Here is a 17612-nt window from a genome sequence, read left to right as displayed (position 1 = left end):
GGGGGGGGGGGGGGGGGGGGGCGGGGGGGGGGGGAGGGGGGGGGGACGGGGGAGAAATGGAGGCTCAGTCTGGAGTGGGGCTGGGAACCTGAATTTCTAACAAACGCCTCCGGTGATTCTGAGGGTGGCCAAATACAGGACCTGCAGGCAGAGAGGGCACATGAGCAAAGCTGTCCTCAGTCAAAATACAAATACAGAACAATCGAGCTGACACGTTAAAAAAAAAAAAAAAAGATTACAAAGGAAAAGACCCATGGGGAAAGAAGGCCGCTGCGTTACCAGCCCCTTGGGGATGTCGGCCTTCTCAGTGACTGCTGAGAGAGGGCCCGCCACAGTGGTCCTCTCTGTCACCCTGGCGCTCACCCATCTACGTGACAAACAGGGGAGAAGCAACATGCAGAGAGATTCTGCAGGGAAAGCACGGTGCAGAAGCAACCCAACCCCTGCAATGCGAAAGCCCTGCCCCTGGGCTCTGCTAGAGCTTCCCGCTGGACCAGAGAAGCACAGCCTCCCAGGAGAGCCCACCTTCTCACAAAGGAGCGCTCAGGGGAGACCAAGACTGCAGAAGTGCCCGTCCTGCTGCAAACACAGGCAGCGCAAAATTAAAGGCACAGAAAATAAAGCAGCTCATCAGACAAAGAAAGGCCAGCAACTGTGACAGCTCCTCAAATTTTCACGAGAACAGCCGGGCTGAATTAAGTAGCACTGATTCAGGTGAGGGGCGCTTTCTAGGGATTAACAGTTGCCAGGGAGGAGCTGATGGCCTGAGGCAAAGCTGGGGAGGGGGACAGAAACCCTACCAGCCACCCCTCCTTCCCCAGGCAGGGCGGGGCTCCGGAGGGCGGGGTTTCAGAGCTGGGCTGAGGTCACGTGATGCCACTGTTACTGTCACAGCTGGCACTGCAAGTGCTTCGGGGCAGGGGCGGCACCTCCTCCCACAGGGGCATCAGCCGTGGGGGCGCCACAGCAAGTGTCCAGGACGCGCCCTCGCCCAGCCGAGCTTCACAGTTCACGGCGCGTGCAAGCGAGGAGGACGCGGGGAGAGGGAGCCGGTGGCTTGGTGGTCATCCTGCCGCGTTTCAGCAGGGCCCCAGGGAGAAACCGCGTGGCTGCTAGAGCCGACCCCTCCGTTTGGAAATGGGGCCAATAGCACCCGCCCTGTCCACTGAGGGCGCAGTGGGCACCACCTGCCTGCACTCCCCGTCTGGCCCTCAGTCCCCCGTGGCTCACAGGCCAGGACCCCCATCATTATCTTTCTCTCTCACCAGCTCATGGCTGGAGGCGGCTGGGAGTACGTCCCAAGGAGGGGAATGACAGACACACAGCACACAGCACTGCCAGACAAGGACACACACGACACCGCTGACGGGAGAGGACACAGAGGGGAAGCCCCTGTCCACCCTCACTGCAGGGAAGCAAGCCGGAGACAAGGGAAAGGAGACAGGGGCAGTCAGCCAGAAGGCCCTCATCATTTTAAAACGCAGGTGGTAATCGTGTGATAACAGTAACACAGTCAGAAACCAGAGGGACAACCGGACTTCCTCTGGAGACAGAAGGAAATAGGGATGCTATGCTCCCCCCACCGCAGGGCATCCTCTCCCGGGGGCAGATGCCTCTGGAAACACGTGTCACACGTGGGAGGAAGCATGTGGCACACATGTAGGGAACCATGCACATCACATGCGAGAAGACCTGTGTCTCACATGTGGGAGGAAACATACTATATGTGAGGGGAAGCACTGTCAAGTGTGAGAGGAACACACGTGTGACGTGAGCAGAACAGGCATGCATGTCTGAGACGAAACATGCACGCCGGGCGTGAGGACTGTTTCCGGCTGCACAGGTGTCCATGCATGCGGCCTGGCCCCCCTGCTCCCTCTCGCCTCTCCCTTCCCCTGGGCTCCCTCCCCGGGGATGAGCCAAAGTACTATGAAAACACAGGCCCACCGGCAAGTGACACAACTCATCGCAGCCTGAAGGCCTCAGCTCAGACACCCCCTTCTCTGTGACGCTGGCTCTGATGCCACCAGGAAGAAACTGGTGTCCTTCCGGCCACATGCCACTCCGCCTGGACCTCTCTCCTCAGTGTCACTGCAGTTATCTGCACATCTATGTCACCGCATCATTGGAAGCTGAACTCGGGGCACAAATGTATCTGTTCCTTCTGTGAGTCTCACACCTAACACAGTGAGAGGAATCAGAGTCCTGTCACCACACTAAATAAGCATTGCTGAGCAAATGAATGAATGAGTGAGTGAGTGAATGAATGACTGTCCCAACAAGGCCACATACCTTTCCCAGAAACAGAAAAGAAACACCAGCAGGTCAGAAACACTCTTTCATTCCTATCGTCTGGATTCACATCCAAAAGACCACCACAGGTGAAGAGTGTAAAGAGAAAGTTATAAACCTCAGCCTCCACCCTTTAATTCAACTGTGGCCAGAAAAAAATAACTGAAGCCAGAGGCTACAAGCCTGAATCAGCAGCTTAATGAGGACTTTTTTTTTTTTTTTTTTCCGGTACGCGGGCCTCTCACTGTTGCGGCCTCTCCCGTTGCGGAGCACAGGCTCCGGACGCGCAGGCTCAGCGGCCATGGCTCACGGACCCAGCCACTCCGCGGCATGTGGGATCTTCCCGGACCGGTGCGCGAACCCGTGTCCCCTGCATCGGCAGGCGGACTCTCAACCACTGCGCCACCAGGGAAGCCCTTAATGAGGACTTTGAAAGGAAAGAGCCGGCAGAGCACACAGTGGTCCTGCACCTAGCACTCAAGGAGCCTTACACACTGGAGGATGCGGAAGAGGTTACCAAGAGTTACGCACTTGTTACCATTAACTACCGAACTTTTCTGGACCTTACCATTGGAAAGTTGGATTTCTAAGACTGATTTTTAAGAACCAAAGTCTCTCAGCTAAGATGATAATGTTTCTTTCACTAGGCCCACGGACCGACGGCCTGTATTCTAAAAGCCAGGACTGTTCCCGCAGAGAGTACATTTGATAAACAGGCATATGGAGCTGCAAACTACGTTTGTCAGGAGGCTGATGTCCCCCCGGCTTAGGTAATTACGATCCATATGACAGGGCCACAGAAGAGGCGCTCCCTGACACTGGTTAGCAATGCAGATGCTGGGCCCACCCCCGAGATTATCTTGCTTCAAAAAGGATTTCAGGAAGATTAAAGCACTTTATGTCATTTGGGGCTGATCCTTTCTTAGTATCATAACCAAATGGTATACAATTTTGCCTGATAAAACCAGGTACAATGTAACTTATTAATGCCTTACACTGCCTCATTTTGTTCTTAATTCATTTGTTTCTGTCAGCTTTTAATATTTTCTAGAAAAAATTTATAAGCATCCCTCATTAAATAATAATAACAATTTCTTTCTTTTCTTAAGAAGTTTAAAAACTGATGTTCAGGAATCCCCTGGTGGTCCAGTGGTTAGGACTCTGAGCGTTCACCACTGAGGACGTGGGTTCAATCCCTGGTTGGGGAACTAACATCCTGAAAGCCATGCGGCGCAGCCAAAAAAAATAAAAATAAAAACTGATGTTCTACCAAGAAGGTCAATGGTACAGGCCCGGAGCTGGGTGGAATTGAAACACAAGTAGATGAGAAAAAGGCAGTTAGTCGTCCACCTGGCTCTGTCCCCAGGCCTCTAACACCTCCCCCATCACAAACTCCACCCATCCATCCCCAGAGGAAACAGCTGTGCCTCCTGTCACCAGCTCCCTGTGCTGTCACCTGGTTAGCCTTCCCCTCTCTCCGCCAACCAGCACCCCCAGGCTGCACGGTGCTGTCACCGGGTTTCCTCTTGCCCTGTGAGACAGCCACTGCTAACTATCTTTATAAATAAATCATTCCCATCTGACATTTTCCAGGAGGAAAGTAACACACACACATACACACATATTCAGAAAACTGGAAATTATAAAGAAACAATTTACATCACATTCACATTCCCTGAAGATAACCATGGCTCAAATTTCGAGCCCTTTTGACCTATTTCTAGTCTTTATTCTATGCTGAGATTCAATTTTGTACTTCATCTACTTTTTTTAATAGAGGTATAATTGACATAACATTACATCAGTTTCAGGTGTACAATGGAATGATTCGATATTTGTATATATTGCAAAACAATCTACTTTTTTTTTTTTTTTTACACAATAGTGATCGCACAGTATATACAATCTGAACATTTCACAGAATCACCTAAGAATTTTTAGGTTGTAACGCTTCTGAGGAGACTCAGCTTTCCAGGCGTGCAGTGAGGGAGCATACTGCCGACAGTGGCCAGGCTCAGCCAGGCTGAACATGTGACCCTGCCATCGAGGATGGGAATGCCACAGGATCCAACCTACTACCTGCACGATGTGGTCGCTTCTCGCGCTTTCACCATTCTATGCACCAATATGATATTATCCCTCGTATATAAAGCTTCTTCGATGTTTTGAGTATAAGAATTACGTGTTAAATAATATGAACACTTATTTATGAAGCTCTAGATGTATACCATCAAATTAGCTGCCAGAATGACTATGCCAACACAAAGTCCCTCATCAACACGGGAGAGTGAGGATTTCACCACACCCCATGTGGCACTGAATACTCTTGGACAGCGATTTTAACACCATGACCCCCCAGTGACAACAGTAACTGGATGGGGGCTGCACCACGTGACACCGCCTGATGTGCGTTTCCCCAAGATCAACGGCAGTGCACAACTCCGCAACATCCACGGCACCTGCAGACGACCCTACCTCTATTTGAGGATGAGGAAGACGAAGTCCAGCAAGGTTAATCCATTCGCTCAAGGTCATACTTTTGTGTCAAGCCGTGGACTGAACCTCAATCTTGTGAGTATCCAACAATCTTTCCACTATAGTGGCCAGGACAGCACATAGGTCACACCCTGTATATCTCCCTGGACCAACTGGCAGAGACAGCCTGGAACTCTGTTGCACTGGGATTACGGCCTCATCCAGGCTCAGCTAGAGAGAGTGCTGTGAGCCATCAGAGCAGTCGACCACTGGCTGGGGTCAAAGGGGTGATGCTGACCTCGTACCCTGGGTTGCTTCTCAACCACTTACACGGTGAATCCTATATACCCACAAAACCAAAACACGAAACTACGGCAATAGTGCTACACAGAATAAGTTTAAATTATTTAATTCAATCATCACATACAGTTGGCTATGTAAATCCCAATGAAAGTTTTATTTTGTTTGTGTGGCATTAATTTTCTCAAATGTTGCTTGAAAAATCAAGAATGAAATGGTTATAAAACCGAGAACAGGCTTAGTAATTAACATGTATACATTTGTCAAAAATAGTTACCTGATTATCATATTTTAGAGACTGCGTCCCCACCAGAAACCGAATGGCATCTGTTTCTGCCGTTTGAGGTGTGAGAGCACGTGCCTGCAGGAGGGAAGGAAAATGCACACACATGTATGAAGGTGGGATCCAACAGATTAGAAAGGCAGTTGCCTCTTCTACTGCTGATGGAGTAGCAGCTGGTACAGAGCGCCTGCAAGGCAATTTAGAACCATGCACGAAGAGCCCTCAACTCCTGTACACTTTGTGACACAATTCCACTTCCAAAGTATATCTGGAAACAACTGTAAGTGGGCACAAAAATTAAGCAGTAAAGATATAAATTGTGTTTTTTAGCAAAACCATTATTTATTTTCAACAGTAATTGATTGGTTGAACAAATTATTCTTCAATAACAGAGCAGAAAATGGCTCCCAGTGATGGCAGAACAGGTGGTTTAAGGCAAGTCTCCTGCAGAGCCAGCTGGAAAAACTAAACCAAAAAGCTTGAGTTTGTTTCAAGGCTTCAGAAAGCTGCCAGTCGTGAAATGCAAGCTCCAGGAAAGGAGAAAAGTCAGAGGAGGGCTGACCTCCTACCCACTTTCACCTGGAGGCCCTCATCAATTTGGAACAGGCGGCTAAGCGGTGATGCTGAGGAGAGCGTCTTACAGGCTCCCAGAGCTGGGCGAGCAGAGTGCAGGATCCTCGGGGGAGGAGGGGCCAGCAGAGCGCGAGGCTTTGGGGTGGGATCCTCCCCAGCCGGGTCACAGGCCAGGCGCGAGGGCGAACTAGAGTGAGATGAACCTGCTCAGCCCTGGACATGATCTAGGGGCCAGCACGGGAGCCCTGCAAGGGCACCGCGAGGAGGGAGGGGGAGGGGGAGGGGGAGGGGAGGAGACAACGGGAAAAGGCGTCAGAAGATGCAAGCATTAGGCGGATGCTGCCACAGAAGAGCCAGAGCCCGTGATTATACACACGGACGCTCACCTACAGAACTCAATGGAGCAATCAGCTCTTCACAAGCGAGAAAAGACTAGAGAGGGAAGGCAAGACAACCCCAGACAACTGAACCTGAGTCGACACAGCTGGAGGAACTGAAAACCAGACCCAATGCTGGAAGGACGCAAAGACAGAAACCCCAACGAATAATGTATGCAATATCTGAAGATACAACAAATCTATAGAATGAAAGTATAAGATGGCTTTGTGCTTAAATTTGTCACTGTTAAAATGCAGTGTCTTCGTGCATTGGGTTGGAAGCAGCAGATCCACTGGCTATTTGATCACAGTTACTGTACGTCCTTTAAAATAATCTTCCACCCTTTAAGAAAAAGGGTCCTAAAACTCACCCAAGATTTGATATATTACTTGTCTTTATAGTGTAAACAGATTTCCAGTCGTCATCTTGCAGAGCAAGCATGATAGGAACAGCACACCCTAGACCATCTAGGTTATGGTAATAGGAAACACAAGAACTTAGGCACTTGGCTCAAAGGGATGCAGGGCAAGGAAGTGGAAACTCCGGGAGGAGAAACCGGCACCGGGTGCACAGCTAGTAAGGACGGCACTAACCAGGCAATCCAGGACACGCACACAAAGATGAGGTAAGGTACTCAACTTAAAATTCAAATTTTTTCTGCGCAAAAATCCTGAAGAGCTGGCTAAACAAGTCATGGAACCCTACTTGAATCAGCAGTCAACAATGTAATTAGAAAAATGAGAAACCTGAGTATAGATTTGGCAAAAGATTGTAATTAACTATATTGGGAGTCTGAAGGAAGACAGGAGAGCATAGAAAAAGCCAGAACTCCTCACGTGCCATGCCATCCAGTCGCCAGGTTATATGGAGAGATAAAAGCAAGAAGGTAAAGACTAGAAGAAACACTTTTTAAAATGTTGAAAGTGGTTGTTCTGAAGAACTCAGAGAAGATGGAAAGGGAGTGCTTAGGGCTGGCTGACTTTTAATCAGATTTTCAGCCACTGACTGCTTAGACAACTCGTAAGAATTACTTGTTTTAAAAATTTTAAATACACAAGAAGAAAAAGCTAAAATCATGAACACAAGTCAAAACGTTGCAGAAACACGGATGTGCCTGGCATTTTAACAGCCCCTCTATGCCGGTCTTCTGCCTCTTATTTGCACAGTGGTGCCTCATTTTACCCTCCAAGCCTCATTACCTTCAGTCGATGGTCAATAATCAGATTCCCATCTTCTATGTAAACTGTTCTCCGCAGTGATCTAAACATCACTGACAACCAAACCTCCACTATAACTTTCGGTTCTTTTATGTTTACTGTAGTAATGGTTCTTCAAATTCAAGAAAGCCATGGCCCACAGAGCTGTGTAAAGTAAGTAAGTGCAAAAATCAGCTACTTCTTTTAACATAAAAAAGAAATTAAAAAAAAAAGATAAAGAGATTCAGATAAAATGCTTGATGCCCAAGGCAAGGATCTACTCCGTTGATTTGTCAAAATCCCAGGAAACAACATTTCAGTTACCTCAAAGATCCAACAGTGAAGATCAAAACCTCCGGGTTACTTAGGAGATTACTTAAGGAGATCAAAAAGTTATTAAGTAGCATTGGAAGAAGATGCACACTTTAGGTAGCACAGGTCAGAGAAACTTCTCTCTCCCCCTGTGCACCCTCTGGATGCACCATCTGGATGTACCCACATGTGTACCTTGTTAAGGAGAAAGCAGTTTAACTTTGTGGTTAAGGAGCTTTGAAGTCAGTTTGGGTTTAAAGCCTACCTAGGCTAGAATCCTTAGCTAAGCAGCCATAGACCACAGGAAAAATAGCATCTACCAATACGACTGCTGTGAGAATTAAACAAAATATATGTATGGTGTTAAGCAGAGTGCCTGACACACAGTTAAGTTCTCAATAACTGGTCGTTAAGGCACCAGTCTGTGTGATAGAGCCAGCTGTCGAGCCCTGTAACAGTTCATGACTCACAGGACACTAAAATACTGCCCTGTGTGGAATTTATCTGTTAAGAATTTTGTCTCATTATAATAATCAGAACATTTACTGAATGCTTATTATATGCCAGGCAGTGTTCTAAGTGCTTGAATTAAATGTGTTAACTCATATAATTTCATAACAGCCACAAGGGGGAGATGCTTATTTTCCCATTTTACTGACAAGGAAACTGAGGCCCAAGGTCACACCGTAAGTGCTGGAGCCGACGTCAGCATTAGGGGAAGCTGGGTGAAGGGGACACAGGAACTTTCCGTGTCTCTTCGCAACTCTTAGTGTAGATTTAACATTGTGTCAAAATTAAACGCCCCCCCCCAAAAAAAATAGAGTGCCTGCTTCCAATGGCGTTCCATTGGAACGCCAATGCTAGAGGAAAGGTACACAAGCAAATACACCGAAGTGAGTGGTGAGAATTAGGCCACAAGGAACGCCCGGGGCTGAGGGGAGGCGGCGGGGGCTCCCAAGCCGGGGGGGTCGCGGGCAGAACCGCTGCGCCCCCCGTGTGTCACGCAGGCCCCCGGCCCGTCCTGGATGACCAGGGCCTCTGGCCCCTGAATCCCCAGTGACCTCGGCTGCACCGACGTCGCTGGGCCCTCCTGTCACCCACCTGGAACTCCAGGCCGTAGATCACCGGCGCGTCGTCCTCCATGCTGCGGCGGCTCACTCGCCTAAGGCCGGTCCGCGGAGCGGGTGCGCCCCACCTCAGCGTCCATTCATTCCCTCCAGCCCCGGCGGCGCCAAACAGGAACGCTTTCTGGCCCACCCCGGCTCCCGTAGGGCTCACTTCCGGTGTTTTCCTGATGACTCATCAATGCGTTCCTCGCCGGCGGCCAATGGCGGCAGCGCCGGGCTTGTGCGCATGCCCACTTGGCTCCCATCCGGGCTCTCAGCTCCCAGGATCCGGAGATTGGGACCGCGAAGGGAGGACCGGCCTGGGGACTCCTGTAGGGAGGCGGGGGCGGAGCGAAGCCGGCCCGGCCCGGCTCGCAGTTACGGCCGCCCGGCGGCCTGCAGCTCGGGCCCCTCCCTGCTCCATCGCCCCAGAGGGAATGGCATCCCTGAGGCTGTGACTCTGTCGCTGGACGGCTGGGTGCCGGGACGCATGCTTTGTAGGCACTGTCGTTAAGTTTTTCGCTCCAGCCTTACGGCTAAGGCATCATTCTTACATTTTACAGATGGGCCACTGCAAATTTCAGTGACAGTTGAGGGCACAGAGGGGTTAAGTTGGGGGGCTAGGGTATGTGTCTGGTCTGTCAGACTTAGGTAGGCCGGGACCAGGATCCTTAAAGTCAGGGACCGGGCTAGTTCATATCTGCAGGCGCCAGGCGGTGTGTGTGGGGTGGCCAAGGGATCGCACTGCCAGGGCTGGGGTGATGCCTGGCATCGAACCACTGGCATTGTTTGGCAGCATTTGCCTCTGTAGGGAGCCTGGTGGGAAGATCCTGGGGTCATTGGATCTCCAAGGACTGTCATGCTGGAGAGGTTGCCCCGCTTAGGCAGTACTCCCAAAGTGCCTGCCTTGACATTAGGCAATGCCTTTGGCAGACAGGAATGACATTGCATGGAGTCCCAAAATCCCCATAGCTGAACCTCCTTCACTAACCTGGGTCCCATAGGTTTCCAGGACCATGCACCTCTCCTCCATCTGTGTGACCATTTAACTTTTCTCTCTTCCCTTAATCTTTGTTTCAAATAACGAGGTCTGGAATAGTATATGAAAAGATGTTTGATATCGCTAATCATCAGGGAAATGCAAATGAACCACAAGGAGCTATCACCTCACACCTGTTAGAATGGTTGTCACCAAAAAGTTAAAAGTTAAGTGTTGGCAGGATTGGAGAAAAGGGAACCTTTGTACGCTGCTGGTGAGAATGTAAAAGGATACATCGACTATGGTAAACAGTATGGAGATTCCTCAAAAAATTAAAAATAGAGCTACCATATGATCTCACAATCCCACTTTTGAGATCCGAAGAAAATGAAATCCCTATCTTGAAGAGATATCTGCACTCCATGTTCACTGCAGGATTATATTCAGTAGCTGAGACATGGAAACAACCTAAATGTGTGTCAGTGTGTGTGTGTGTATGCACACACTCAGCAAGGGCTCACTGCCTTATGCCCATAGAAGACAATACTATGGTACCAGCTTTTGAGAAAAGAATGATCTTTATTGTGAGGTTGACCAGTAAGGAAATGGGAGACAGGTCTCAAATCAGTCTCCCCAGTCCAAGGTTCAGGGTGAAATTTAAGGGGTTAGGGAAATTTCAAACTTGAAAGCTGATTGGTTAGCCTCAAATCAGTCCATATAAACTACCGGTGCTGCTGGAAGCCAGATTTTCCTTATTGAAAGATTTCTTGCCTCATAAAGGGCTCCAGTGACATTTCTATTTGAGTTCTGTAGACTGAAGATTCTTTGGGGGTCATCCTGGAGACGCGTGCAGTGCTGTCTGTAAAATAACTCAAGGTTTGATTAAGCAATTTAAGGAGAATAAGCAGTTTAAGCTGGTCAATGTTTTTTAACATGCTTTTTCATATATATAATGAAATATTATTCAACCTTAAAATGAAGGAGGTCCTGTCGTTTGTGACAACATGAATGAACCTAGAGGACATTGTGCTAAATGAAATAAGCCAGATACAGAAAGACAAATACAGTATGATTCCACATACATATGGAATCTAAAAGAGAAAGTTGAAATCATTGTAACAGAGAGTAGAATGGCGATTACCAGAGGCTGAGGGGTGGGGGAAAGGGGAGATATTGATCAAAAAGTACAAACTTTCAATTATAAGATGAATAAGTTCTGGAGAGATAGTTAATAATAATGTATCCTATACTTGATAGCTAGTGGGAACATGCTATAAGGCACAGGAAGCTCAGCCCGGTGCTCTGTGATGACCTAGATGGGTGGGATGGTGGGAGGTCCAAGAGGGAGGGGATATATGTATACATACAGCTGACTCACTTCGTTGTACAGCAGAAACTAACAACATTGTAAAGAAATTATACTCCAATTTAAAAAAATATACTATAATTGAAATTTGTGGAGAGTAGATTTCAAGTGTTTTCACCACAAACACAGAAAATGGGAAATAAGTGAGGTGATGAATAAGTTCATTAGTTCCATTGTGGTCATCATCTCACAATGTATAGATATATCAAAACATCACGTTGTACACCTTAAATATATATACGATTTTTATTTGTCAAAAATAAAATATTTTTTACATCTTTATTGGAGTATAATTGCTTTACAATGATGCGTTAGTTTCTGCTTTATAACAAAGGGAATCAGTTATACATATACATATGTTCCCATATCCCTTCCCTCTTGCATCTCCCTCCCTCCCACCCTCCCTATCCCCCCCACTCTAGGTGGTCACAAAGCACCGAGCTGATCTCCCTGTGCTATGCGGCTGCTTCCCACTAGCTATCTATTTTCTGTTTGGTAGTGTATATATGTCCATGCCACTCTCTCACTTTGTCACAGCTTACCCTTCCCCCTCGCCATATCCTCAAGTCCATTCTCTAGTAGGTCTGTGTCTTTATTCCTGTCTTATCCCTAGGTTCATGACATTTTTTTTGTTAGATTCCATATATATGTTTTAGCATACAGTATTTGTCTTTCTCTTTCTGAGTTCACTCTGTATGACAGACTCTAGGTCCATCCACCTCACTACAAATAACTCAATTTCGTTTCTTTTTACGTGCCACATCTTCTTTATCCATTCATCCGATGATGGCCACTTAGGTTAGATATCAAAACATCATGTTGTACCCCTTAAATATATACGATTTTTATTTGTCAAAAATAAAATATTTTAAATCATTAAAAAATAAGAATAAAGAATTGGCTGGGTCTGGTTTGGCTTAGTTGTGCTCCAGCGCCTAGCGCTGTGCCTGGTACTTAAGCTGGATAGGAATCCTTGGATGAACGAAGAGATCTGGGTGGTTACACCAGAAATCAAGGAAGCAGAGGCACAGACGTGGGCATCCTATTCACCGGCACCGTTTGCCTAAGATTAAGTTGCGGCGCTAAGGAATGCAGGATCTTCATACTTTTGGATTAAATCCACCCAGCTATTATTCGTATTCTTATTACCATTTTTATCGTTAATGTGGTTACACAGTGGTACAGATGCATGGCAGGAAAAGTTGAAAATACATATAGGCACAAAGACAAATCCCTGAAAATAAATGTTTCTAGGGTGATTTGGCTAGGAAAATAAAGAGCTTAACCATCTCCCTTCCAGCTGCCCCTCTGCCACAGGTTTGCTTGTCGCCTCTGAGGGTCACAACGATTTCCCTCCCCAGTCCCAGGGAAGGGCTGAACTCCCCCCGCGCATTCCCCGCCCCCGATTCCCACCTTGGGGCCCACACCCCGCCCACCAATGCATGAACCGGAAACGCTCCGGGCGCTTGGCTCCTGCACTGAGCATGCGCGGGAGCAGGCGCGCGCAGGCGCAGAAGCCGCAGGAGGCGCCGATTCCAGTCCCTCCTTCCCGGCTTCCTCTACACTTCTCCTTGCACCCTGGGTTACGGCTGTAGGTGACCCTTTCTCCGACCCCAGGGGGCCGGTGGCAGGTGAGGACAGGGCCCGGGCTGTAGGGAGGGGGTCGTGCTGTCCCTAGCCGCAGCCCCGCCGGCCCTCCGACACAGTCCCCCGGGGGTCTTCTCTCCGGGTCTCCTCCCCGGGGTGTCCTCCCCGAGGTTCTTCTCCCCTGGTCTCTCCTCTCCGGGCGTGTCTCCTCCCCAGGGTTCTCTTCCCGGGAGTTCTTTTCCCCGGGGTTTCCTCCCCGGGGGTCTCCACCCCGGGGGTCTCCATCCCGGGGGTCTCTCCTCTCCGAGGGTGTTTCCTCCCCGGGGTCTCGTCTCTGTCCCTCCTCCCGCCAAGCCCAGGCTGGTCCTGCGGGGTCCGCAGCGCGGGCCTTCCCTTCCGGGGGCGGCCGTTGGCTGCACACCCCCGGAGCAGCCCGCAACGCTTGGCACCGAAAGCTGGGGAGGGGTCTGCGGCCCAGGTCCCAGCCGTGGCCCTCAGTGACTTCTTAGTCCTGGTTTACTCTCCGGCAGGTGGACGTTCACAGTGACTCGCCCGACCAGACTCAGTATTTTGCGGGCAAAATGCGGTGGTTTGTGTAAAAGCATGTAAGTCTTGTAAATGTTGGCTGATTCCTTCCAGGACAGCATCCAGGACAGAGCTGACTGATAAGAGTGCATATACTGGGAAGATTTGAAAACACTTTTATTGTAAAAGAGCATAAGGCTCAAAGATGTGCTTTAAAATATGCCTGTTTCCCTCACCCTCATCCACAAAAGAGTTTGACCCCAATGAAACATTTCCTTGGACCTGCCATATCTCTTTATAGCTACTGGAAAACACTGAATTTAAATACTTCTTGTTTCTTTTCGTCAATTCAGAAGGTTGTACTGGGTGGCATACAGCGAGTTAGGGCCCATGTGTGATGGGCTGGGAGAAGGGATTGAGGACTTCAAATAGGATAAAATTCACCAGTCCGCACATCCTGTGATTTCAGACAGGATCTTCACCGTTCCAAGACTGTGTTACCACTCTGCTTCGTCATTAAACTTATAATTATTGTGTTTATGTGCAGCTCATCACAGTTTAAAAAGTTCCTGTGCATCCGTTGCTATTTAATCTTCATTATCCCAGTTTACAGATGAGAAAGCCGAGGCTAAAGGATTAAATCATTTTCAAAGGTCACCTTATTTATCAGTGAAGCTAAGACTCAAGCAGTTACTCAGAGCGCTTTGTGCCTCCGCCGGTGGCTCTCAGTCACGACCTGTCTAGGAGCCTTACAAGGAGAGCAGAGGCAGAAAAACTGTTGGAATCCTGTCAGCATCAAGTATTGGTACGGTGGCTTTGGGCAAATCACTTGACTTTCTCTGCTGTATGACGGAGCTAATACTTTGTGAATTGATCCTAAGGATTAAATATGATAACTCATGTAAAATGCTTGATCTGTGGTGGGTGTTCTTTACGTGGGGCTTTTATAAATATGTGCTAATTAGATTCCTACCTCATGGCATAGTTCTTTCATGGAAATACAGTTTACATTATTGCAATCTGGTGAAAGATTTGTAATTGCAGAGTCTTATGTCCAGAAAGGGAGCCTGAACAGCAGTAGTTTTCATTATTCTTAGTGAATTTAAATCACTTAAAGTTAGTACTTTAAAAATATTTTAAGGCATTAATTAAGCTCATTGTGCAAAGAACTCAACTGGACAAAGAGAAAATCCGATTTCTTTGCTAGCATTTTGGTGCTGACATAGGCTTAAAACCATGTCTATGATTTCATAAAATTCATTAAATCAATAGTAAGAGAAGCAAAGATTTATATCACATGCAAATCAAGAACAGATTCATATGCTTTTCCATTTTTAGATTATGAAATGTAAAGACTGCATGTAACATATATGGAAAACACAAAGTTCAAGTGCAGACCCGACGCCGTCTTCTGTCACTGCTGCTGCCAGCGGCTTAGACTCTCATGTGTCCCTCCCCCATCACACCTCCCCTTGCTGTCACTTCCAAGCTCCTCCCCAACCGAATTGGGTGTTATTATCACCTTGTTTTTGTGTTTGTATTCCTAAAATAGTATATTGTTTCATTTTCATGTTTTGAACTTTATATGGAAAATCATACTGTTTATTTTTCTACCGGTTCTGGGTGCAGAATTAGATGTGTGAGATTCAAACATTGTTGCATTCACTATAGGATGGCTCATTCGTTTTCACTACTGTTTAGTATTCCATTTTTGAATATACTGCTGTTTATTTATTATGGTACCTATGGGCAGTGGTTGTTTCCAGATTTTATATTTTGGGGGCTTTGAAAAGGGGGTGGCATTTTGTTTCTATTTTCTGTTTGTGACGTTCATGGTCATAGCTTTTGGTGCCCATGTGCAGGAGTTCCTCCATGATACATAAGTAGTGGGACCATTTTTGTCTCAACCAGGACTCTTGAGAGTGAAAAGACGTGCTTAATTTTACTGCAACCATGGGTGTAAAGTGGAATCATTCTAGAAAAATCAAGTTGTATGGCTGTTGAAGTCACAGGACACATGCTTGTGAAATGTGTATCCCTTTCACCTTGTTCAAATCTTTGTGCAAAATATTTTTCTGTTGGATCGTCTGTAATACTATTGATTTGTAGGAATTTTTAATGTCATCTTGATATTATGAAGTCTGACAATATCAAGTGTAGGTGAATGTGTTGAACAAGAAGACTATTTACACACCGCTACTAAGTGTGTAAATTGGTACAACCACTTAGTAAAGCAATTTGGCGTTATCTGATAAAGAGGTGTATTCTCCATGAATGACCCACCGCACACGCTTAACTTTTAATAATGTCATGAAGGAGTTTTCACACGTACAGCAGGAGACATGTACAAGAATATTCATAGCAGCACTGTCTGTAGATTCACAAACCTAACACCTCAAATATCCATCAACAGAAGAATAGATATTAGGCTGTGGAACCGTCACGCAGTAGAGCATCGTCAGCAAAGATGAGTGAATCACAGCTTCACGCCACTTACAGGGTTGGGTCTTAGGTTAAAAGTGGGGAGGGGAAACTAAGGAAAAAACTGAGAAATCTAACACGTCTGAGGAAACAAACGTGGAAAATTAAGGAAAAACAAGGATGTGACAAATCTCAGAATATTAGCCCAGAAAAGGAGGGGAAGTAGGTGTTATAAACATTGTATCCACTCCAGTTTAATAAAAGTTGTTTATAGAAAAGGGGCCTTCAGAAGAGTCAGGGAAAGGAGCAAGAACCTTCTAAGGTATTCCAGTGAAAGGAGTCAGAAAGCCGAGATGGAGCTTGCACCGCTGTCCCGTTCCATAGACAGCCCTCTTTCCTGGGGCCAGAGCGGCGTGTGTGTCACAGTTACTTAGTTTCCTCTCTGTTATCTCCTTGAGAGCCAGTAATGTAGCCTTGATGTAGCTGGTGTCTGAGACACAGTGGCGCTCGGCGAGCAATGATCCCTGACTTGCAGGGCGTCTCAGCCCAGTCCTTTGGCGATGTTTCTGATAAATGTGTAGTTTCCATTCAGAAATTAAGGTAAACAATTTAATTTTTACTCTGGGCTGGGTAACATCTGTGTAAACAGTGTCACTAGGAAACAGGTGACATTGATTTTCTAAATTAGATTGGATTAGAAACAAGGTTACTGGAGAGAAAACATAGTTACAGACTTAAGCATTGACTTGAAAGAGCGTTCCTCTTAGCTTTCTTCCTTTCAGAAGATGATTTCTTTAAAAACAAAAATTTTAGGTGAGTTGCTAAACGCAGAGTTGCTTGTCAGAGTTTTATTCCTTGCCAAGCTGTTCTTCAGAAAGGTTGCATTCCCCTTGCCAATAAGTAAGTTTCCCTAAAATTCCCCAGAACTGTCACTTCTAAAAATCTTTGCCTATTTCACAGGTCACATTTTTAAAATCATAGTTTCAATCTGGGTTTCTTTAATTATTGCTTAAGCAGTTGTTTCTTGCTGTAATGATCCAGTCCGCATAATGAATGGGTCTCGATAGTGAGGAGTCTTCTTTTATTGCGTTGCCTGGTGAGAAGCCGCTCAAGGTCATCTGTGCACAGTCTTTCCTAGGTCCCCCCATTTTAGTCTGTCTTTCTCTGTATCTTGTAATACACACCAATTAACCTGGCAGTGACTTCTGCTTACTTTAAGAGTCGACTTTTCTCCACTTTTCCCTGCATATAAAGAAAGTATCTGTGTGATTTTGCCAGTTTTGGTATTCTTCACCTTCTCCTGTAATTGTATGTATTGGACCTTATATCGTACAGTTTTTCACAGGTGTCCGTTAACGTAGTAACGGGGCATCTGGCATTAGTATCTGCACTGTTTTTATTCCGAGAAGGGCCTGGTTAACCAGCAGTAGTTCCTGGCATCTCCCGGGCACTGTGTGGGCGCGGGGTACTTGAGTCCTCAGGGGCTTAGTCAGGGGCCCTGCTTCCATTCCTGGTCAGATGAGTCCCATCACTTCTCTGGTTCTTAGTGTCCTCATCTGTATTTTAGGGCAGCCGATGCCTGTCTCGTCTGGCTGTTGCAAAGGTTAAACAAAGTCATTGCCGTTCCGTGGTCTTCCTGCTTAGTCTTCGTGTCCTGCCTGAGGAGGACCAGGGAAGAGCCTTACACGTTGGGGTTCGTCCACTCTGATGTTCCTGAGGCAGCCTCCCATTGGAGCTGTGAAACATTACAAGTAAAGGGGCTTTCGTTCCTTTTCATTGTATTTTTGACTTATTTATAGCTAATAATTATTAAGTGAAT

At 47.0% G+C, this 17612-nt stretch overlaps 2 protein-coding genes across 6 annotated transcripts in view; one reads left to right on the top strand and one right to left on the bottom strand.

The window, feature by feature from the left end:
- EIPR1 (EARP complex and GARP complex interacting protein 1) overlaps positions 1 to 9081 on the bottom strand; it is an 89219-nt gene extending 80138 nt beyond the window's left edge. The window contains exons 1-2 of one of the 2 annotated variants that reach the window (XM_029232044.1): positions 8911 to 9081; positions 5345 to 5428 (exon numbers count right to left, since the gene is read on the bottom strand). In XM_029232044.1, the coding sequence (XP_029087877.1) occupies positions 5345 to 5428; positions 8911 to 8952 (126 nt within the window). In that variant the 5' untranslated portion in view covers positions 8953 to 9081. Of the gene's footprint in view, positions 1 to 5344; positions 5429 to 8910 lie in introns of those variants that run through there. The other variant, XM_029232048.1, reaches the window with a different exon arrangement.
- A 3704-nt stretch (positions 9082 to 12785) lies between these two features.
- TRAPPC12 (trafficking protein particle complex 12) overlaps positions 12786 to 17612 on the top strand; it is a 62504-nt gene continuing 57677 nt past the window's right edge. For 2 of the 4 annotated variants that reach the window (XM_029231685.1, XM_029231683.1), the window contains exon 1: positions 12786 to 12891. The gene's annotated coding sequence lies outside the window, so the exon portion shown is untranslated. Of the gene's footprint in view, positions 12892 to 13410; positions 13453 to 17360; positions 17545 to 17612 lie in introns of those variants that run through there. The other 2 variants (XM_029231682.1, XM_029231684.1) reach the window with 2 other exon arrangements.

This window comes from Monodon monoceros, unplaced genomic scaffold (genome assembly GCF_005190385.1).
Source record: "Monodon monoceros isolate NGI ecotype Baffin Bay Population unplaced genomic scaffold, NGI_Narwhal_1 Super_Scaffold_19, whole genome shotgun sequence".
Classification (NCBI taxonomy): Eukaryota; Metazoa; Chordata; class Mammalia; order Artiodactyla; family Monodontidae; genus Monodon; species Monodon monoceros.
Note: the sequence above shows the minus strand (reverse complement) of the source record. Positions and strands in the feature narration are given on the sequence as shown.